The sequence below is a fragment of the Phyllostomus hastatus genome, unplaced genomic scaffold (assembly GCF_019186645.2).
Source record: "Phyllostomus hastatus isolate PE091 unplaced genomic scaffold, TTU_PhHast_1.1 phas_scaffold_39, whole genome shotgun sequence".
In the NCBI taxonomy this organism is placed as follows: Eukaryota; Metazoa; Chordata; class Mammalia; order Chiroptera; family Phyllostomidae; genus Phyllostomus; species Phyllostomus hastatus.
Genome location: NW_025334028.1, coordinates 7067638 through 7091710, shown reverse-complemented (window position 1 = coordinate 7091710; position 24073 = coordinate 7067638). Strand labels below are relative to the sequence as shown.

The window sequence follows — 24073 nt, the reverse complement described above, 5'->3', positions numbered from 1 at the left end:
GATAAAACTACTTTCACAATATGCTAAGATCTATTTTCCTTTTTTTCTGTGTTTTCATTTGCATTAATGGTACAAGAATAATGAGGGGTAAACCAGGGTACCTTAGCAGGAATCAAATCAGTGGCACCAAACTGGATGGTAGTCATTGTTTTCTTCACTGCCATTCACTTGCAGTGAAAAAAAAAAAAAGCCTATTTCATTCAGGAATATTCTTGATGAAGCAGTAAATATCACCAATTGTATTAAATCTTGACCCTTAAGTACGTGTTGTTTTAATGTTTTCTGAGTTATGAAATTAGGCATTCACTGGAAGCATTTCTGCTGCATATGAAGACTGATGGCATTCTTGGGGGAAAAAACAGCATTTGAGTTATTGTTTGAGTGGCAAGAGGAACTAGTGAGGTTTTTTCCACAGGTCATCTTTCTCAAAGAATGACTAATAACCAAATTGTTGCTATTCAAACTTATTTGAGTTTTTATCAAATGAATGAGTTTGTCACTTCAAGGAGAACAATTGACAGTTTTTATTGCCAAAGATAAAATTCCAGATTTTAAGCAGTAGTTTTGAATTTTGGAAAACCTGCATCTGCCATTTTGAGCTTGACAGCCTCCCCATATCTGCCTCTGAGGCAGAAAACATCAGCCTCAGTTTTCTGATGAGACTGATGTTGGTTTTAGTGAATGTGCTTTCTAATGATGTATAATGAAATGTCAACCTTTTTTGTGATTATGAAGGCATAAGAGTAACTGCAATTTTCATCAGTATAGAGACAAGGCATTAGTTTGTGTCTGGAGTAATTCTATAATATCATGTCAAATGTTTCATTTATTAAAAAATAATTCCCCTTATTGAAGTTCTGCCTTCAATTTCTCTTAAGAAGTGAGAGGGTAGCTTATATTCTGGCCTAAGTAAGGCTTCACTGTTAGTAGTCGTGAGGTAGTGGTGAGGTAGTTTAACTGCTTTAGAACTTCGTGCTTAGAACATTCTTTGCCACCGAAACATGGGAACCAAAAGCGAGCAGCGTGGGTTCTTTACTATGTATCACCTCAGAGAATGACTGTTCTAGGACAGTGACTACCTCCTAATGGTAAGATCCTTGGCTTGCTTGTTATTTCTTGGAAGCAGGAAAAATAGTCTGGTCATCCATAGCAATGGTATGTCTTTTTTAAAAAAGGCAAAAGAACAATAAAAAGGTCTAGCCTTAATCCTCAATGATGCTTGTTTTTGCAGATTTCTGTAGCTGGAATAGGCACTGGAAGAGGCTCCCCAGCTGTGACTCTAGTATAGTTACTTTCGGGTCAGACTGTCCATGTGCAGGGAGTAATTCAGTCACCACACATGCAAACTGTTCAAGTTAGCTTCCTTCCCACATGATTTGTCTTTGAGTTTCTTGAGATTGAGCTTCTTCTTCTTCTTTTTTTTTTTTTACTAATTTATCATATTTTCCTTGTGTAGCTTTTATGCTCCAGTTGTTTTATTAGAGATTTGGAGGAATTTCCTTCTATGTGTGAAGCACATTGTACTCTGCTAGATACATGGATTTGACTGAGAGTTGCTGTTTTGTTGTCAGCTTTTAAGTTGCAGGATGAGTAATTGCCAAATGAATAATTCTTCAGGTTGTTGGCTGTTCAAACTCGTATTTATTTTCCAGAGCTCTCCAGTGGTGCTTAAAAATATTTGAGGATTCTTTGGAGAAGATGTCTGATAAACACAGTAATGTAAAGTTTATAGTATTGATGCTATTTTCATGAATACTCACATTAGTAGGTAGGTAGAAATTTAAGTTTATTTTTAATTCAACATGTATAATCCATAGAGAATAATGATGTCATTGTCTCTTGGTCTTATGTTTATACATCATGTACCCCCTCTTAGATTTAACCTTGGTTTTGTAGATGTGGCTGGTATTATGGTTGTGATCCAGATATGTGTTTTATTGTTATAAAGGAAACATGTCTCTGGATGTGTTTACACCCTCACCATCTCTGGATTTATATCCTTAGCATTTCTTGAAGCATACTTGTTTACTGAATTTACTTCTCTTTTTTTTTTAATGTCAGTTTGTTATTGTCCTTTAAATGTTAGAATTATTTGAACCTAATTGATGACAAAAAGACCTTTGAGGGAAAAAAGTAGATGTACTAATTTAGTCTTGTTCTTTTCTGCATATTTAGTACAATTTACTGCAAAATGAGAATGGGGTTTGCAACATGATATTTGAAGTAATAAACCCACATGCAGTAAAAGCTTGGTTATCTTTGAGGCACCACATGTCTTAATAATTCTCATCATTGTCTCCCTCCCCTGACTTGATGACCCTTGGTTCCAAGAGTTTCTGACTCTAATTATAAAACAAGAAAGTCTTTCCAGTCTCCTTTTTGTATTTTGACTTTGTATTGGGGTGCAGGTGTTTCTTAGTTTTAACCTAGCTGGTACCAGAAGAAAGTATTGTCTTATATTCACAAGGGTTTTGTTTTGTTTTGTTTTGTGTTGTTTTTGTGAAACAATGATTTAATTATCTTTGTATAGCTAGGTGGTGGTGGATCTTGTCTTAAAATTCCTGCCTTTTGAAGAATGGACAAGTGCCTTAATCTCTGTGTGAACTTCAGTTTTTGCCTTTCTGAAAATTAGCAGCCTACCTCACACAAAGAGGTTGTTAGAATTATGTGAGAGTTGTGTGAAAGCCCAGTGTAAAGTGATAAATGTTTGGTGGCAATATTGCCACATTTTTTCTAATAAATTATATTTGTTGGCTAGTATGCTTATTTGTTGGGTGTCCATGAACAGAGATGCATGGTCATGTGTGCAGGTGAACGTGTATGCTCATCCATGTGCTTGGGAAGTATATATTCCTTCTTATATTGTTGACATATTTTTTCCTCACCTGAGGACTTTTTTTCATTGCTTTTAAAGAGAGAGGAAGGGAGAGAGAGAGAAACATTCATGTGAGATAGGAGCATTGATTGGTTGCCTCCTTGACTGGGGATCACGTGCGCCCAGACTGCAGATAGAACCTGCAACCTTTTGGTTATGGAATGACGCTCCAACCAACTGAGTCACACTGGCCAGTGTACACTGTTCATAGTTTAATAAACTCTTTTGATTTTGTCCAAATCAATTCCCACATAATCGTAATATTAAGTAAAGTGAGTTTACTGTAAATGCCTAACTGTCCTGGGCCTTGAATGATAAATGGCTGTATATAATGAGAGCAGTCATGTTGAAGAAAGGTTTTTTATTTTAGTTCTGTGAATTTGTTTAATAATCATGTTATAATTTTATTACTTGACTTGAAAAAAATGAAATCATGCTTAAAGTCTTATCTTTTGAGGACAAATTCCTTATTTAGACCTTCAAGACCTATCATTATCAAATCTTAACAGTTTGTTGTAACATAAATCCTAACTTCAACCAGGCTTATCTGCTTAAATATTCTCTCATCCTGGGACCTATCTAATGTCTAACCTGAAGACCCAGCTCATGTCAGCTGTGGTGTTGCAAAAAGGGCCATGAAATGAGACTTTTTTCCTGCCTCTATCACTCATTCTTTCTCTGTTGGATTTGTGAGGGGACCTTAGGTTTTATGTATCATATATTTAGGCCTTTCCTGTGAAGTCTCACTTGACATTCCAGCCACTATTGTATTTCTGTAGTATTTATTGTCTGTACTGTTCCTTTCCATACACACTTGTCCTACAACTGAAATACTTGTCTCTGTGCTTCCTTTCCTAAGCCAGGCGTGAGCTCCCTGAGTGCGGGTTCAGTGTGTTCTGCTGGGTGCTTCCCAGTACCTGGCTTTGTACTGCTGCACACAGAGACTGTTAGTCGCACTGTTTTGAAATCATATTGTTTATGATGCATTTCAGAAACTTTCATATTATAGGTAGCAACAATTGCAGAGACAGATGAGTCTGCAGAATCAGAAGGTGTAATTGATTTTCAGAAACATAGAGAAATCCTCTCACGAAGACCCTCCTATCGGTAAGTTAAGTTTCCACTGTAATGATGCTTTTTTTTTCAAAAAGACAGAGTCATTATACATCAAACCAATTCTTCTACTATAGCTTTTCTGTTTTAAATCTCATTTATAGATCTTAATTATTTGTATTGTTAAATTCTGTTTTAGAAAAATACTGAATGAACTTTCCTCTGATGTGCCTGGTGTTCCCAAGATTGAAGAAGAAAAATCAAAGGAAGAAGGAACACCACCTCACATCACTACTATGGCAGTACCGGCTAGCATATATCAGACTAGCACGGGGCAATACAGTATGTATACTGCAATTCGATACCATAGAGTACCAGCTTTAAGACTGCTCTCGTTACATGGAAGAAACTCGGGTTTTGCATTAAACTGTTCCATTTTAAATCATAATACCTAATTTGTGTATCAGAATGAAAAGTACATGTTAAAGAAATGAGATTTCAATTGACAGCTGTCATACTTTTGAAAGGTAAAAATTTTTTACTGAATATAGAAGAAAATGTTGAGTTTAAAATAAAGACAATGTTTTTTCTTATTTATATGTTTATATTGCTATTTAGTAAAAGTTTAAAACTTACTATGTCATTGCCTTTATGATGCATGCAAACATAACATATAAATATCTGTATTTCATTCTTGCTGGCTTTTACTATTGACAATTACATTTTCTATTTACTAATTTAAAAGAGGCATATATGTTATCTAAATTATGTTTTAAATGTAATTTTGTTGTCACTATTCTCTACTGTGTTGATTTGTGCTGCAGTTTTTCCTAGATGACAAGGAAAAAATGATTAATGTTTAAAACTACAATAATTAGATCATTGTATTTGAAATTTTATTTTTCTGTGTATTTTAAGTATATTTTATTGCTTATGCTATTACAGTTATTCGATTTTTCTCCTCTTTATTACCCTCTGTCCCGCACCCCCCTCCCTCCACCACTCCCCTACCCCTCAATTCATGTCCATGTGTCCTACCTATAAGTTCTTTGGCTTCTCCATTTCTTATGCTACTCTTAACCTTCCCCTGTCTATTTTGTGCCTACCAATTATGCTTCTTACTCCCTGTACCTATCCCATTCTCCCCCTCCCCCATCTTGCTAATAACCCTCCATGTGATCTCATTTCTGCAATTCTGTTCTTGTTCTAGTTGTTTGCTTAGTTTGTTTTTGTTTTTGTATCTCGTGTGGGAATGGGGTTTTGTTTTTAGGTTCAGTTGTTGATAGTTGTGAGTTTGCTGTCATTTTACTATGCATAGTTTTGATCTTCCTTTTCTTAGATAAGTCCCTTTAACATTTCACATAATAAGGGCTTGGTGATGATGAACTCCTTCAACTCAACCTTATCTGGGAAGCACTTTATCTGCCCTCCCACTCTAAATGAGAGCTTTGCTGGATAAAGTAATCTTGGATGTAGGTCCTTGCCTCTCATGACTTCAAATACTTCTTTCCAGCCCCTTCTTGCCCCCAAGGTTTCTTTTGAAAAATCACCTGATAGTCTTATGGGAACTCCTTTGTAAGCAACTGTCTTCTTTTCTCTTGCTGACTTTAAGATTTTTTTTTCTTGTCTTTAATCTTAGGCAATTTAATTATGATGTGTCTTAGCGTGTTCTTCCATGGGTCCAGCTTCTTTGGAACTTTCTGAGATTCCTGGATTTCCAGGAAGTCTATTTCCTTTGCCAGACTGGGGGACTTTTCTTTTATTATTTGTTCAAATAAGTTCTCAATTTCTTGCTCTTCCTCTTCTCCTTCTGGCACCCCTATGATTCTGATGTTTGAACATCTCAAGTTGTCCCAGAAGTTTCTAAGCCTGTCCTCATTTTTTTAAATTCTTGTTTCTTCATTCTATTCCAGTCAAATACTTACTTCTTCCTTTTGTTCCAAATTGTTGATTTGAGTCCCAGTTTCCTTCCCTTCACTGTTGGTTTCCTGTATATTTTGCTTTATTTCACTTTGCATAGCCTTCACTTCTTCCTTTACGTTGCAGCCATACTCAATCATTTCTGTGAGCATCCTGATTATCAGTGTTTCGAACTCTGCATCTGGTAGGTTGGCTATCTCCTCATCGCTTTGTACTTTTTGTAGTGTTTTGATCCATTCTTTCATTTGGGCTGTATTTCTTTGTTTTGGTGCACCTGTTATGTTGCAAGGGGCAGAGCCTTAGGTATTCACTAGGGTGGGGCAACCCACTTTTCTCCATTGTGGTGCTGTCTGTGGGGGAGGGGTCTGAGAGGGAATAATGCCACTTTTCTGGCTCTTGCCCCACTTTCAGTCACTTCTCCCCTGTCCAGTGAATTGGGTCCTTCTGGTGCTAATTCCTGGGTTAGTGTGTTTGTGTATGTTCTAGCACCCTGTGGGTTCCACCAATGGACTCTTCTGTGAGACTGGCAGTTTCTCTTACAGCCACAACCCCCACAGGTTTTAACAGTCAGAGGTTTTGAGGCTTTATTTCCCTGGAAACCCTAGGTTGTATGGTCTGTCTCTTTCTCCAGTTGTTCCTCCCGATTTATCTACATGTGAATATAGGACTGCCTGGTCCGCCAGCCACTGCTTTGCTAGCCTGGTCTGCCAGCTTCTGCCTTGCTGAGCATCCTGTGGCCCAGCTGCCCTTTTCACCTGGCTGCCTGTCTCACCCCTCCTACCAATCTGGATGAATGTTTCTTCCATATTCCTTGGTTGTCGGACTTACATAAAGTTTTATTTCCTGGCATTTCTGATTGTTTTTAAATTGGTTGTTGTCTTTTTTTTTGGGGTGTATGAGGAAGCAAAACGTATCTACTTGTGCTTCCATTTTGGCCAGAAGTCTGTATTTGACATTTTAAACACCAAAAGCTCTAAATAAATAAGTTCACATTTAGTCTTGTGCATTTTAGTGGGCTGTTCATCTGTGCTTTTTGCTTTAAACACAAAATTTTTCCCCCAAATCAAGGCCATTTCATAAATAAAAATACTTTAGTGAAAAAGGAGATCTAAGAAGGAAAAAAGTATGGGGGGAACAAGACAGCAAAAGGACTGAAAAAGTATAAAATAAAACCAAAGCTGCTCAGGTACTAGAATATGTGTGCTAATAAGTACTGTGTTGGTACAAAAACAGTGTTAATATTTTGGATATGGTTTCTGTTTTCCTTTAAAAAGTAATAATGCCTAGAAAACTCTCAAGTCTTAATTTAAGATGTGGATGTTAAAGCAATCTATAATGTCCTTTAATCTATGGGAGAACCAAAAGAGTCATTAGTTTTTTAGGGTTTTTCTTACAGGGGTGGTGGATTTTCAGCATTAAACACTCTCCTTTGGTAATTCAATTTCTTAGGTAGCCCCTGCAATAGTCCTTGGCATAACTGGGCTATACTTTGTCTACAACCTCTACAGGATGGTGAGTGGACATGCCTGAAAGTCCATGTTAGGAAAGGAAAACTCCCCACTGTGTATAAGAGTTGGACTCTGAGGTTATCACTGTCTGTTTTCTTTTATTACACCACTGATTTGTGTGTCTTTGTGCCTGGCTCACTGGGAACACATGGTAGTAGTTGTAGAACTGAAAATTGGAGTTTGCCAGCTGTGAGCTTGGCAGGGCAGCACACCAGTCACAGGAGCACTGAGCTCCTCCTGCCCTCAGCCCCAGAGTGGCTGTGCAGGGCTTATGTGAACCTGCTGGAACCTCCTGGCTGGTCAGCTGTGCACATATTATCATATCCTATTTGTGCTGTAATGGAAAAGATTGGGAATTACTGATGAAATAAATAATGTTCAGACACCTTAAAGTTTGGGGAACTACTATCCAAGATACTGTCATCTTGAAAATCACCTGCCATATCCTAATGCCACCTAGAAATTGGTAAAAGCAGTGATCCCTGTACAAGGTGATATGGATGAGGATGATTAAGGTTAATATGCTTAGATTATTAGCTGAAAATTTGAATCATGAAAACATCAAGTTGAGAGAATGTTGAAGCTATAGATGATGTGGAGAAGGCGTTCTGGTCCTGTCATTTGCCAAATGCATCAGAGAGTGTGTTGTTTTCCCATCTTAGGTGTTTGATGTTTGAAGTGGGCATAATATTAGATTGGCAAACTCTGGGGTTAATGTGAAGACACAAGAAGATAACAGGTAGAAGTGGGGAAGAGAAACATACTACTTAGACATGTCACAGAGAAATGTCAGCTAGCTGTGGCCATGTCTCAGTCATGTTTCCGAAGTCTTGCCATGCTCTGTGTGGCTTGGAGAAGAGAGCTCAGAATGAGTCACCACTGTGTCCAGGGGGTGAGGGGCAGGCAGGAGTGCAGTCAGGAGTTCTGCTTGAGAAGTAGGAAATCCAATGTTTAGAAGTTAGGCATTTCTCTATTTGCCATATTGGAAGTCCTGGACTGTCTCCTGCTTAGGTTTCTTAATTTGGACCCACACAGTATTGACCCTGGCAATTATTTTAATGAAAAGTTGTGATGGTTCTATATATGCTGTCCCCATGTGAAAATGGGCATTTATTGGTTCACAAAAAGCCATAATGCCTTTTTAATGCATTTTGTAAACATTTAGTGACCCATTATGGTTAATAATTGTTTCATTTGGAGAGTGAATGTTAATATTTCAAATTTTTATTTTTTTGCATTTTTAATTGTTTAAAAAAATTAAAAACTGCAATTGTTTTAATTGCAGGTTTTAATTGTTCAAGTACAGTTGTCTCCATTTTCCTCCCACCACTACCCCCCCAACCCCAGCCATCCCCACCTCCCACCCTCAGTCCTTACCTCCTTTTGGTATTGTCCATGTGTCCTTTATAAATGTTCCTGAAAACCCCTACTCCTTTTTCTCCCTTTATCCCCTCCTACCTCCTCTCAGGTTACTGTCAGTTTGTTCTTAATTTCAATGTCTCTGGTTATATTTTTCTTGCTTGTTTGTTTTGTTGACTAGGTCCCACTTATAGGTGAGGTCATAGGGTATTTGTCCTTCTCCACCTGGCTTATTCACTTAACATAATGCTCTCCAGTTCTATCCATGCTGTTGTAAAGGGTAGGAGCTCCTTCTTTCTTTCTGCTGCATAGTACTCCATTGTGTAAATGTACTACAGTTATTCGATCATTTACTGATGGGCACTTAGGTTGCTTCCAGCACTTGGCTATTGTAAATTGTGCTACTATGAACATTGGGTTGCATAAGTTCTTTTGAATTGGTGTCTCAGGATTCTTAGAGTATAATCCCTGCAGTGGAATTGTCAGGTCAAAAGGCAGTTCCATTTTTAGTTTTCTGGGGAAATTGCATACTGTTTTCCATAGGGGATGCATCAGTCTACATTCCCACCAACAATGTACTATGGTTGCCTTTTCTCTATATCCTCTCCAAACCTGTTTGTTGATTTGTTTATGATGACCATTCTGACTGGTGTGAAGTGGTATCTCATTGTGTTTTAATTTGCATCTCTGATAGCTAGTGATGCTGAGCATCTTTTCATATGTCTCTGGGTCCTTTGTATGTTCTCCTTGGAGAACTGTCTGTTCAAGTCCTTCACCCATTTTTTGATTGGGTTGTTTATCTTCCTGGAGTGGAATTGTGTGAGTTCTTTATATATTTTGGAGATCAAACCCTTGTCCAAGGTACCATTTGCAAATATTTTTTTCCATAAAGGTGGTTCCCTTTTCACTTTGCTGATATTTTCTTTAGCTGTGCAGGAGCTTTTTATTTTGATGGGCTCTTACTTGTTTATTCTTTCCTTTATGTCCCTTGCTCTAGGGGACATATCGGTGAAAATATTGTTGCATGCAATATCTGAGATTTTTGGGTCTATGTTCTCCTCTGAAACTTTTATTTTGTCACAAATTATCTTTAAGTCTTTTATGCACCTTGAAGTAATTTTTGTGTATGGTGTGAGTTGGTGATCGAGTTTCAATTTTTTGCATGTACTTGTCCAGATCTCCCAACCCCATTTATTGAAGAGGCTATTTTTACTCCATTTTGTACTTCTTCCCCCTTGTCAAATATTAATTGACCATAGACACTTGGGTTTATTTCTGGGCTTGCTATTCTGTTCCATTGGCCTATGTGTGTTTTTTTGCTTTTGTTTTTGTTTTGTTTTGTTTTGTTTTTATGCCAGTACCAGACTGTTTTGACTGCAGTGGCCTTCTAATACAGCTTGATATCAGGCATTGTGATCCCTCTTACTTTGTTCTTCTTTTTCAAAATTGCTGTGGCTATTCAGGATCATTTATGTTTCCATATAAATTTTTGAAATGTTTGTTTTTTATCTGTGAAGTGTGCCATTGGTACTTTAATAAGGATTGTGTTGAATCTATAAATTGCTTTGGGTAGTATGGACATTTTGATGATGTTAATTCTTTCTGTCCATGAACATGGTACCTGCTTCCATTTGTTTTGTGTCTTCCTTAATTTCTTTCTTTATTGTTGTGTAGTTTTCTGAGTACAGCTCTTTTTCCTCCTTGGTTAGCTTTATTCCTAGCTCTTTTATTTTTCCTGTCACTATATCTAATGAGATTTTTTTTCCTGATTTCTGTTGCCAATTTTTCATTGTTGGTATACAAAAAGGCCTTTGATTTCTTTTTTTAAGTATATTTTATTGATTATGCTATTACAGTTTTCCAAATTTTTCCCTTTTATCCTCCCTCCTCCCTGCATCCCCCAACCCTCCAGCATCCCCCCAACCTTAGTTCATGTCCATGGTAGTACATATAAGTTCTTTGAGTTCTCTGTTTCCTATACCATTTTTTTATCTCTCCCTGTCTATTTACTACCTACCAACTATGCTTCTTCTTCCCTGTACTTTTTCCCCCTATTCCTCCCCTCCCCCTCCCCACCAGAAACACTCCATGTGATGTCCATTTCTCTGATTCTGTTCCAGTTCTAGTTGTTTGCTTAGTTTTTGTTTTCATTATTTTTCTTTCTTTTATTATTTTAGGTTCATTTGTTAATAGTTGTGAGTTTGTTGTCATTTTACTGTTCATAGTTTTGATCTTCCTTTTCTTAGATAAGTCCCTGTAACATTTCATATAATAAGGCTTGCTGATGATGAACTCCTTTAACTTGACCTTATCTGGGGAGCTCTTTATCTGCCCTTCCTTTCTAAATGAAAGGTTTGCTGGATAGAGTAATCTTGGATGTAGGGCCTTGCCTTTTCTGACTTGTAATACTTCTTTCCAGACTCTTCTTGCCTATAAGGTTTCTTTTGAGAAATCAGCTGATCGTCTTATGGGAACTCCTTTGTAGGTAACTCTTTTCTTTCCTCTTGCTGCTTTTAAGATTCTCTTTTTGTCTTTAATCTTGGGTAATGGTGATGTGCCTTGGTGTGTTCCTCCTTGGGTCCAACTTCTTTAGGACTCTCTGGGCTTTCTGGACTTCCCAAAAGTCTATTTCCTTTGCCAGATTGCAGAAGTTTTCCTTCATTACCTGTTCAAATAAGTTTTCAATTTCTTGCTGTTGTTCTTCTCCTTCTGGCACACCTATAACTTGGATATTGGAATGTTTCAAGTTGTCCCAGAGGTTGCTAAGTCTCTCTTCATTGTTTTGGATTCTTGTTTCTTCATTCAGTTCCAGTTGGATGTTTATTTCTTCCTTTTGTTCCAAATCATTGATTTGAGTGCTGGTTTCCTTCTTGTCAGTGTTGGTTCCTTGAATATTTTACTTTATGTCATTTTGGGTATCTTTTATTTGTTCTTTCATTTTTTGACCAAGCTCAATCAGTTTTGTGAGCATTTTGATTACCAGGGCTTTAAATTCTCCATCAGATATGTTGGCTATATTCTCATCATTCAGCTCTCTTTTGAGGTTTTCCTCTGTTCTTTCATTTTGGCCCTATTTCTTTGTTCAGGGCCCTTGTTAAGTTGCAATGGGGAGGGGCCTTAGGTATTCACCCAGGCAGGGCAAACCTCCTTTCTACACTTAGGCACTGCCTTTGGGGGAGTGCCACAGAAGGAACAATGCAGCTCACCTGCTCATCTCTAGCACACTTTTCAACGAACTCTTGTGTGGGACTGGAAGTTTCTCCCACCACAGCAACTGCTGTAGTCCACAGCCACCTCTGAATTTCAGTTTCCCCTTAAGTCAGCTCCTCCAACACAGCCTGCCACCTCAACACAACCCATCCGGACCCCACAGTCTGCTGCCTCCCCTTGGTTTCTCTCTGTCCACAGCCTTACCGGTCTGGTTGTTCTGTTTGACTATTTCTTTAATTCTGTGGTTGTCAGAGTTCTGTGCAGTTTGATTTTCTGGCACTACTAGTTGTTTATTGATTTTAGATTGATTGTTATCCCCCTTTTGGTTGTGCAAGGAAGTGAAGGGTTTCTACCTATGCCTCCATCTTGGATGGAACTCCTGTCTCTGATTTCTTAATATTGACTTTGTATCCTGCTGTTTTGCCAAATTCACTTATTAGGTTGAGTAGTTTTTTGGTGGAGTCTATAGGATTTTCTATGTACACCATCAAGTCATTTGCAATCAATGGAATAGTCAATTTTTCTTCCTCCTTTCCAATTTGGATGCCTTTTATTTCTTTTTCTTGTCTGGTTGCTGTGGCTAGGACTTCCAATACTATGTTCAATAGAAGTGGTGAGAGCGGACATCCTTGTCTTGTTCTTGATTTTAGTGGGAAAGCTTTCAGTATTTCCCCATTAAGTATGATGTTGGATGTAGGTTTCTCATATATGGCCTTTTTTGTTGAGGAATGTTCCCTCTATTCCCACTTTGGTTAGTGTTTTTATCATAAATGGGTGCTGTACCTTATCAAATGCTTATTCTGCATCTGTTGATATGATCATGTGATTTTTGTCTTTCCTTTTGTTTGTGTGATGTATTACATTTATTGATTTGTGAATATTGTAGTATGCTTGCATCCCTGGGATGAATCCCACTTGGTCATGGTGAATGAGCTTTTTAATGTATTGTTGGATGTAGTTTGCCAATATTTTGTTGAGAATTTTGGCATCTATGTTCATCAGCCGTATTGGCCTGAAGTTTTCTTTCTTTGTTGTGTCTTTATCTGGTTTTTGGATTAGGATGATGCTGGCCTCATAAAAAGAGTTGGGGAATCTTCCATCTTCTTGGATTTTTGGGAATCGTCTGTGAAGCATAGGGGTTAGCTCTTCCTTAAATGTTTTGTAAAATTCTCCTGTGAAACCACCTGGTCCAGGGCTTTTGTGTGCCATGAGTTTTCTGATTAGTGCTTCAATTTCACCAGCTGTTACTGATCTGTTCAGGCTTTCTGCTTCTTCTTGATTCAGTTTTGGAAGGTTATATTTTTCTAGAAATTTGTCCATTTCACCTAGGTTTTCAAATTTCTTGGCATATAGTCATTCATAGGAATTTCTTACAATGCTTTGTATATCTGAGGTGTCAGTTGTAATGTCTCCTCTTTCATTTCTGATTGTATTCATTTGGGTCATCTCTATTTTTTTCTTGATCAGTCTGTAAAGGCTTTTCAATTTTGTTTATGTCTGCAAGAAAAAAAAAAGCTCCTGGATTTATTGATCCTTAGAATTGTTCTTTTAGTCTCTATGTCATTTAATATTCCTCTGATCTTGGTTATTTCCTCCCTTTTACTTGCTCTGGGCTTTGCTTGTTGTTGTTCTCCAGTTCTTGTGGATGTAGGGTTAGGTTGTTTATTTGAAATATTTCAGTCCTTCTTAGGTAGGCCTGTATCACTAAGAACTTCCCTCTCAGGACTTCCTTTACTGTGTCCCATAGGTTTGGGACTGTTGTGAGTTCATTTTCATTTGTTTCCAGAAACTTTCTGATTTCTTCCTTGATCTCATTATTACCCCATTCATTGTTTAATAGCACACTATTCATTATCCATGAATTTGAATGTTTTGATTTTTTCCCCCTTAAGGTTGGTTTCTAATCTCAGTCCCATATGGTCTGAGAAAATGCTTGATATGACTTCAATTTTCTTGAATTTGCTGAGGCTTGTTTTGTGCCCTATCATGAAGTCTATCATTGGAAATGGTCCATGTGCATTTGAAAAGAATGCGTATTTTGCTTCTTTGGGATGAAAGGTTCTATATATATCAGTCTATTTGATGTAGGCCATTGTTCAATGCTGTGATATCCTTGCTGATATTTTGTTTGTAAGATCTATCCACTGCTGACAGTGGGGTGTTAAAATCCCCTCCTATAATTGTGTTGCTGTCTATATCTTTCTTGAAGTCCTCCAACATTTTCCTTATGTATTTGGGTGCTCCTGTGTTGGGTGCGTATGTTTACAATGTTCATGTCTTCATGGATCTGATGGATTCTTCCCTTGAGTATTTTGAAGTGTCCTTCTGTGTCTATTTTTATGGCCTTCGTTTTGAAGTCTATTTTGTCTGATATGAGTACTGCTACCCCAGGATTTTTCCCTGTCCACTTGCTTGGAATATTTTTTTCCCAGCCCTTTACTTTCAGTCTGTGTAGGTCTTTTGTTCTGAGGTGGGTCTCTTGTAGGCAGCATATGTGTGGGTCGTGATTTCTTATCCATTCAGCTACCCTATGTCTTTTGATTGCAGCATTTAATCCATTAACATTTAAGGTTATTACTGATAGGTACTTTTTCATTTTATCCCCTTTGAACCTGTGTTCCTCTCTCTCTCACTCTTTTCCTTCCTCTTCTTATAGCAGTCCCTTTAGAATAGCTTGCATTGCTGGTTTGGTGGAGACGTATTCAGCCTTCTTTTGTCTCCTTATTTGGCCTTCCATTTTAATTGAGAGCCTTGCTAGGTAGAGTAGTCTTGGTTGCAGGCCTTTGCTTTTCATTAGTTGGAATATTTCTTTCCATTCTCTCCGGGATTGGAGTGTTTCTATTGAGAAATCAGGTGCTAGCCTTATTGGAGCCCCCTTGTATGTTACTTCTTGTTTCTCCCTTGCTACTTTTAAGATTCTCTTTTGTCTTTAAAATTTGGCATTTTAATTGTGCTGTGTCTTGGAGTAGGCCTCTTTGGGTTCAGCCTGATTGGGACTCTCTGTGCCTCCTACACTTGTGTGGATTTTTCCCTCTCCAGGTTTGGAAAGTTTTCTGTCATTATTTTTTCAAACAGGGTTTCTACCCCTTATTCATTTTCTTTTCCTCCTGGTATTCCTGATTCGAGTGTTGTTGCGTTTCATGTTATTTTGGAGTTCCCTTAAGCCATCTTCATATTTTTTAGTCTTTTTTTTTTTGTGCATCTACTCTACCTGGGTGTTTCTTTCCACCTTGTCTTCCAGCTCCCAAATTTGGTCCTCTGCTTCATCCAGCCTGCTTGTAATTCCTTCTACTGTGTTTTTTAATTTCAGAAATTGTATTTTCCATTTCTTCCTGGTTCTTGTTTATAGTTTCTGTTTCCTTTTTCATACTGTTACAGTTCTCTGTTCCTTATGGTTGTCTGAGCATCCTTATAACCATTATTTTGATTTCTATATCTGATAGTTTGCTTACCTCCATTTTATTTAGCTCTTTTAGTGGGAAATCTTCTATTTTTTTTGATTTCAGGTTCTCTTTTTGTCTCCCTATTTTATGTGACTCTTTTTGTCCGTCTGTGTGCTTCCTGATGTTCTGCTTTGCTAGCTGACTTTGTAGGGTAAACTTCTATGGCAGGAATTCTATAGGATTCAGTCATGTGGTCTCTTTGATTTCCTTGTCTGGATGCTCTAGGATTGCCCTTCCTTTTGTTTGTGTGGGCTCTCCTGTTGTACTTGGGTTTTTACCTGTTGGTGGTTCCTTTGTTGGTGGTTTCTGTCCTCCAGCAGGTATACTGATGTTTGCAGCTTCTACCTATTCTCGTATGTGATCAGTTGCAGGGTGAAGGCAAAATGGATTAAGACAGTGGGAGAGTATTCTATGGGATTTGAAGTACCAACATGTAGAAAAGAGATAGGAGATCCTTTGGATAAGTACAGTGTTAACCGTGATATTTCACCCAACTAGCCACTTTTTATAAAGGGTGAAAAAGAGATAAGACTCTTGTCAGAGGAGGGAAGGATTGTGAGCTGAATCTAGAAAACAGAATGCTTGTGCAAGGTCAGATGATGAGATATAGTGAGAGTAAAAGACTGAAAGTAGGTGTTGTGTGCAAGAGAATAGAGTTAATATTCTATTACAACAGTAATAAAGCTCAGGAAGATAGTGAAGTGGGCTAAGAGAACGGAAGGGTGCTGCATAGTATTTACAATTGTATGGAACAATTCTTTACAATAATACCACAAAAACAATAATATGACAAGAAATATATGATTTGAATAATAACAATACGGAGTATCACACAACCTATAGTAGTGTGATATTGGAACACAAGTGAAGTGAAAGAAAAGAAAAGAAAAAAGAAAAGAAGTAAAGAAAATTACAATATGAAAGAGAGAACAAGGAAAACCAGTAAAACACTGCAATTAAACAAACAAAATGAAGAAAACTAAACAGAAAGAAATTTAAAAATACTAATAAATTAAAAGAGGTAAAAATAATGAAAAAATAATAATGCAAATAAACAATAACATGCAAGTTCTCTAGAACAGCAAACTGAAATATGTCTTAGTTTCTCAGTTGTTGGGGTTAGCCTTGTGTTTCCTCCTTGCGTCTCTCTCTGGACCTTTCACAATTCTAGGCCTTATTGTCTCATTTGAGATGGGTAAAAGGGCTCCTGCTGACTTTAAACCCAGCAAGTGAGTTCTCCTGGTGTTCCTTGATGCCTCAGGCTGAGAGGGGTGGGGGGGGGGGCTGGGATTCGCTTTTCTCCCTTTGTATGGTTTTTTTGAGGATGGGGGCTGGGGCTGGGAGGCAATCTTCATAGTTGCTCAGCCTCCAGCCCAGGTCCTCTGTACACTGCTGAGCCCCCACTGTCTACCTGCACCAGGCTGTCTCCTTCAGTCCACCAGTTGTGCTGTCCATGAGGTACACTAACTAGGGGCAACTCACACACCACCTTCTCCCTCTTTGCTGGCCTAGGTGATGCACACTCTCAAAGTCTCTTCAGGGTAGTTCAGCTCCCCCACTAAGTTAAGTCTTTCTGGGGACTGCTAACTCCCTGAGCCCTGCTGCCCTCCTCTGAACATCTGTGCTGGGTGCCTCCTCCTTCCTCTTTACAAACCAGCCATGGTGCAAGCCAGCCACAGGGAGGGGCAGTAGGGGTGAGGGACAGCTGTGGCAAGGGGCAGCCAAGGTGAGAGCCAGCAGCTGCATAAGAGTTCCTTAAACAGTGACTGAGATCCTTTTTTAGAGTAAAATTCTCTTGTTTAAGCCTGCTATTCTAAACGAGTGCCCCGACTTCTCACACAGCCCAGCTTTCTAACCAGATCAGAGACTATCCCAGTCAGGTCCATCATGGCCCAACTTTTCTCCCTTCTCCAGGTGTCCCTCAGCTTCCCAATTTCTCTGGCAATGACCTAGTTGGTGTCCACAGTCTCAGTGGGTGAATACTGACCCTGTGCATCTCCCACTTCATCTTTATTCCCCTCAGCGACTTCAAGCATCCAGGTCTATCCTGATGTGACCTCCCTGTTTGGTAGGGGAGGGAGCTGTTGATTTGGCTGTCCTCCAAGGATCCTAAGCAGTCTTGGTCCCCGCACAGATCCCAGGGACCTTAGCATCCCAACACAATCTCCTTATCATCTGTTTTTCAATGTCCTGTACAGTTTTGGCCTCCAAACCTCATATAAGCTGGAATTCTGTTTGCTGTTCACTCTGTTCCTCAGAAGATTGGCTAAGTGTTCCACCTGCGCACAGGGGGAAGTGGGCTCCACTCCCACCCACCTCGCCACCATCTGCCACTTAATATCAACCTTTCAACTTTTTAGAAGACATTTACTTTAGTTGGAGGGTAAACATATATTCACACATACACAAGATCTATTTTTTTTGGTTTTATTTCTTACTAGGAATAACTTAAGAGATACTAATGCTTTAATATTCCTAAATATCTAGAAATAGAAACACTCTGGTATCTTTTGGTTTTTATTTTTATTTTTTTTAAAGATTTTATTTATTTATTTCCAGACAAGGGAAGGGAGGGAGAAAGATAGGAGAAGGGAGGGAGAAAGACAGGGAGAGCAACATCAATGTGTGGTTGCTTCTCAAATGCCCCCTACTGGGTACTTGGCCTGCAACCAAGGCATGTGCCCTGACTGGGAATTGAACCAGCGATCCTTTGGTTCACTGGCCAGCACACAGTCCACTGAGCCATACCAGCCAGGGCTGGTATCCTTTGGTTTTTAGACTAGAGGAGTTTATTTTACCAGAATTTCTGGAGATATTTCTATGTATTTTCATGTACCTATCTTTAAAACCCTTTTATACTTTTTTATTACAAAAATTAATTCTTCAACTTTTTTCCATGGATCACTTTCCTCCAACCTTACTTCTATTTTTGAAAAATTATTACTTTAGATTATTTATCATTAAAATTTGTTTTTCTTTTATTGATTCTAGAGAGCTGGATGGGAAGGAGAAAGAAAGGGAGAGAAACATTGATGTGAGAGAGAAACATCAATCCATTGCCTCTCCTGGCTAGGGACCAAATTTGGTATAAGTTAAAGTTAAAAACAAAAAGAAGTAAATAACTTTCTGTGTCAAAGTTGAAGAAATAAAAATAACTGTTCAGATTTCCTCATATAAAACTGTTACACTTTTAGTAGTTGAAAGTTAGATGTGACAGAAGTTGGTCTTATTATTTCAACTTGTTTTTTAAAGTATATTTTATTAGTTATGCTATTATAGTTGACTCATTTTTTTCTTTATTCCCCTCCACCCTGCATACCCCCATAGCAGAATCCTCCCCCCTTTAGTTCATATCCATGGGTCATACATGTAAGATCTTTGGCTTCTCCTTTTCCTATACTATTCTTAACCTCCCCCTATCTTGTACCTACCAATTATGCTTCTTATTCCCTGTACCTTTTCTCCTATGCTCCCCTTCCCTCGTGATAACCCTTCACGTGATCTCCATTTCTGTGATTCTGTTCCTGTTCTAATTGTTTGCTTAGTTTGTTTTTGTTTTTTAGATTCGGTTGTTGATAGTTGTGAGTTTGTTGTCATTTTACTGTTCATATTATTGATCATCTTCTTTTTCTTAGATTAGTCCCTTTAATATTTCACATAATATGGGCTTGGTGATGATGAACTCCTTTAGCTTTGCCATATCTGGGAAGCACTTTATCTGCCCTCCCACTGTAAATGAGAGCTTTGCTGGATAGAGTAATCTTGGATGTAGGTTCTTGTCTTTCATGACTTGGAATACTTCTTTCCAGCCCCTTCTTGCCTGTAAGGTGTCTTTTGTGAAATCACCTGATAGTCTTATGGGAACTCCTTTGTAGATAACTGTCTCCTTTTCTCTTGCAGACTTTAAGATTCTCTCCTTATCTTTAATCTTGGGTAATGTAATTATGGTGAGACTTGGTGCGTGCTTCTTTGGGTCCAACTTCTTTGGGACTCTCTGGGCTTCCTGGACTTCCTGGAAATCTGTTTCCTTTGCCAGATTTGGGATGTCCTCCTTCATTATTTTTTTCAAATAAATTTTCAATTTCTTTCTCTTCCTCTTTTCCTTCTGGCACCCCTATGATTCAGATGTTGGAATGTTTAAAGTTGTCCCAGAGGTTCCTAAGCCTCTTCTCATTTTTTAAATTCTTGTTTCATCATTCTGTTTCAGTTGGACGTTTATTTCTTTTGTTCCAAATTGTTGATTTGAGTCCTGGTTTCCTTCCCTTCACTGCTGGTTCCCTGTATATTTTGCTTTATTTCACTTTGCATTGCCATCATGGTTCCATTTTGTGACCATAGTGAACCATTTCTGTGAGCATCATGATTACCAGTTTCAACTTGTTTTTTTAATCACAAAAACTAAGAAGTGAAAGTTAGAGTAAACTAATTTTTCTACTTTGGGGGTAGGAAAATAACTTAAAATAGTCAGGGATTCATTACTGCAAAACCAAGAAAATTAGCTACACTTCAAAATCTTGCTGAAATTACTGATCTTGACTATAGTTTTGCTATCTCTATGCCAATTAAATCATTCTGGTCAAAGAAAATCCATCCTGTCTCTGGAGAATATTTTTAAATGTGGTGGTTTTTAATTAGCAAAGAATTTACTTTCTATGTAAGATATGAATTAAATAGAGTGAATTCATAAATGGATAGTAAAAGCAACTAAGGAGTTTTAAATGTTTAAAGCCTAATTCATTGTTTTCTCTAATACATTTGGTTTTTTATCCCCTTTTAAGACAGCTTTTTAAATTTAATTTTTTCATAGTATTATTTTTTAAATCCTCACCCAAGGATATGTTTATTGATTTTAGAGAAAGAGGTAGGTAGATAGGGAGGGAGGGAGAGAGAGGGAGAGAGAAACATTGATCAGTTGCTTCCTGTATGTACTCTGAAGGAGATCTAACCTGCAGCCTAGGTATGTGCCCTGACCAGAAGTCAAGCCCAAAACCTTTTGGTGTATGGAATGATGCTCCAACCAACTGAGCCACCTGGCCAGGGCTAAAGACAGTTGTTTTTTTAATCTCTTACTCTGCTTTACTTAACCTGACCTTTCCCTTACCAATTAAATACTATCACCCAAGTCTTCATTTTTCCCAAATGTCTCTTGTCTCTTTGCTTGTACCTGCTTTATTTTACTAGGGACTTTTAGAATGAGTCTCTATTAACTCATTTTTTTACTGAAATTCTTATATACTAAAGGTAAGTGGTCAATCCAAAATCCACCGTTATGAAAAAGACACACATATGAGCTGTGTGCACTGCAGAAGAAGTCATAATTCTCAGGAGACACTAATTCCAATTCTTCATTAAAATAATTTGCATATGACAGGTTTATACATTGTAAGGTAAATGCAGTTGCATTTATTATTACTCTTAGTGGTTACTTTGCTTACTTTCTCCCAAAGTAATTTCCAAAGCGAACATAGTTTTTTTTACTTAATATATTAAGTAAACTTAACTTAATATAAAAGCTTAATATAGTAAGGGAACTTAATATAAAAAAGTTTAAGTATACTTAAACTATTAAGTATTATTTGCTATACTTAATGTAAGTCTGGCTTTTTAATATTGGTGTTGCTATTGTTCTAACTTGAGGCTGTTTTAGTGTTTCTTCTGCCTTTAAGGTAGGGATACATATATTAATTCAATGAAGATTTTATCATCAATCTTTTTATTGTAATCTGGAATAAAGATGGTTTTAAACTATAATTAATTAAACATTTACATGTTTATGTATTTGAATCAGCTCATTTATACTGGTTTGGGGTTTAAAAGATGTTAGCATCAAGTAAAATGAGAGCATGTGAATTTTTTTTAAGATTTTATTTATTCGTTTTTAGAGAAAGGGGAAGGGAGGGAGAGAGGGAGAGAAACATCAATGTGTGGTTGCCTCTCGAGTGCCCCCAACTGGGGACCTGGCCCACAACTTGGGCATGTGCCCTGACTGGAAATTAAACCAGTGTCCTTTTGGTTTGTGTGATGATGCCCGACCCACTGAGCCACACCAAGGCAGGGCGAACAGATGAAATCTTAAATAAATTCTCTTTCCTCATTTGCTTATGAACTTCCCCTGCCTGATTTTCAACATTTATTTATCTTTCTTTTCTCCCTTCTTTATTGATTTTACAAGACTTTAAAATATTTTTGAGATTTCATCCTGTAAATAATATTTTCTGTCAATGATATTAATAGTTTTAGGAGAGAAGTGCTCAATGGCAATGAGTAGTGGAAATTGCAGATTTTTACAATCTGGTGTTGTATACCAGGAATTTTTTAAAAATTTTATTGGCTGGACTAGTTGATATGATAGCATCCCGGTAACAGCGAAAGATGGTTAAGTTGGAGATGAGGAAACCATACTTGGGTTAATACTGATTTGAAACTAATTGCTATGACTGTATAAGGATATATTGAATATATAAAAACACTTGTGTAACCACTAAAACTAACTTAGTAGAAAAACACTTAATAAATTAATGAGTTACACTTTACCTAGACAAATGCTTTCCTGATGAAAGGTCAGTGTGTCCAACATTCAACTATTGTGTATTGAGTAAGCTACTTAATTATGTGGTATAAGTCACCTGAGACTCTCAAGGTGGGTAGGTCAAATAGGCACCTCCCAGAACAACTAGAACAACAGAACTTAACCTCTACCCACCACTGCCATGAGTATGTAACATACTAGCAGGCTTGAGTCAATTAATAATGGGCATTGGAGTAGAATTTAGTTGATTATATATTCTAGCTGTCCATTTTTACTTTAGTTATTTTATGAAACTAATGTTATTAAGGATTACTTAAAAGATGAAAATAAGTGCATATAGTTTAAAATAGAAAAACAGATTTACTCTGCTTGAGTCCCAATTACCATGCATAGACCAGTGTGGACTCTTCATTGTTAACAACAATGTGAGCTTCTTGCTAGAAAATTCCTCTAAGTTTTTTTTAATGAGCTAAAATGAAAGATGTTAATAAACTCATTCAGTTGATTTTGTCTTGGTTTTTCCTACTATTTAATCTATCTTAATGTGTGTTTACTGAAAACACATACTATTCTTGAATATTTTATAAACTAAATGTGTACTCAAACCTTTTGAATAAACGTATGTGCACACAAAGCCTATTTCCAGTATCCTGAAGCATTAGGAAATCTTATGTATTGTCACATGAGAGGTGACATTTGAAATGGAAAGGTTCTCTAGCATTTGATAATGCCAAAATCGAGAGTACCTTTGTTATAAAAAAATAGAATAAAAGCTAGCATTAAGTATGAGACATCAGTTGAAACGTTTTCCCCCTAGAGCTGCTTCGTTTGTATATTTAGCTTTTGTTCATTACATCTCATTGTATAATGACTTAACCAGAAAATTAAATGATGAGAATAACAGATCCTTGCTACATCAACATTTCAGACTGTGAAAGCAGTAAGTTTTGGATGCAATCATGGGGAAACATTGAAGAAAAGAAAAAAGCATAAAAAGGACAAAGCAAGGACCTCTGTTACCTGTCTATTTCATGGTTCTTATCTGTGGAAGCAACTCCTCTCACCTCAGATATTTTTACTATTCCAAAAGCTTACTAATTGGTATTGAAAATTAAGTTCTATTATCAGAATTTGAAACCATTCTTAATTTAATTTTTCTAGATTCCCAAGTAGCTTATGGTCTGTCATGAGGAAATGACAGCCATTCATTTGTCATATTGAGTGCCTGCTATGTGTGAGTGTGAAGAATAACAGGAATGGATCATTTTAGAATGCAGCCGAAGCAGCCATTCCAGAGGAAGCTGTCTTGCTCGTGCTGTTTCTTGGAACTGTGGACTGGGGCCCAACCACAACTGTCTTATAAACAGTTGTTGGGAAGGTCAGCAGGACTCTCTGATCACAAGGACTGATGATTATGCGCCTTCTATCTGAAGATAGAGTCAGTGTAGCCAATAGTAGCTCAGCTTATCAGCACCAATAGGAATTTTTCTTCTTTTATAATTCCCCCTTTCCTTTTTCTCATAAAACCCCTTGCTTTCACCCTGTAACCAGGATGTCAACTTTCTTCGTGAAACTGTGCTCCCAAAATTATAATTTTTTTGAGCCCAAATATAAGCTTGTTGTCTCATTTTGGCTTTTAAAATTTAGGTTAACACTAGGCTTTGTGCTTCTTATACGGTGTGGTTACACTGCCTGTGCTTGTTCTTTCTAAAGCACTATTACTGTGACATCAAACTAATTATCATCACACATTCAAATGTGTGATAACATATAAAATTTATCCATGTCCAGCCATGATATTTATGGAAGATTTAAAATCTCTTCATTTTCATACATCTTTTTAAAGAAGGTAGATATAGTTAGATCTCTCCCAAATCCTCTTATTGTAAGAGATGAATCTTGAGACTCTTGAAATCTTTAGAGTCAAGGTGAAATCTGGTTTTTAAAATGTGTACAGAATATAAAGTTCTGGATGAGCCATAAAAAGCGATGTTACATCAGAGTTTCTCAACTTCAATACTAATAACATTTTGTAACTGATTGTTCAGTTTCTGTCAGTCCTACTCTAATAGCGGCCTGTCAATAAACTAAAACACAGACAATGTATCTGTGTTGAACTCTTAAGAAAGTGTTAGCCCATCTTTTTGTGTCAGGCTTATCCCATCAGGTCTTCACG

General features: G+C 37.5%; 1 protein-coding gene across 3 annotated transcripts in view; it reads left to right on the top strand.

Annotated features, from left to right (window-relative positions):
- The window catches only part of LOC123806894 (cAMP-responsive element modulator-like), a 76167-nt gene that overhangs the window by 9088 nt on the left and 43006 nt on the right, over nucleotides 1-24073 (top strand). For all 3 annotated transcript variants that reach the window (XM_045820343.1, XM_045820342.1, XM_045820341.1), the window contains exons 2-3: nucleotides 3885-3982; nucleotides 4128-4270. In XM_045820343.1, coding sequence (XP_045676299.1) covers nucleotides 3885-3982; nucleotides 4128-4270 — 241 coding nt within the window. The remainder of the gene's footprint in view (nucleotides 1-3884; nucleotides 3983-4127; nucleotides 4271-24073) is intronic.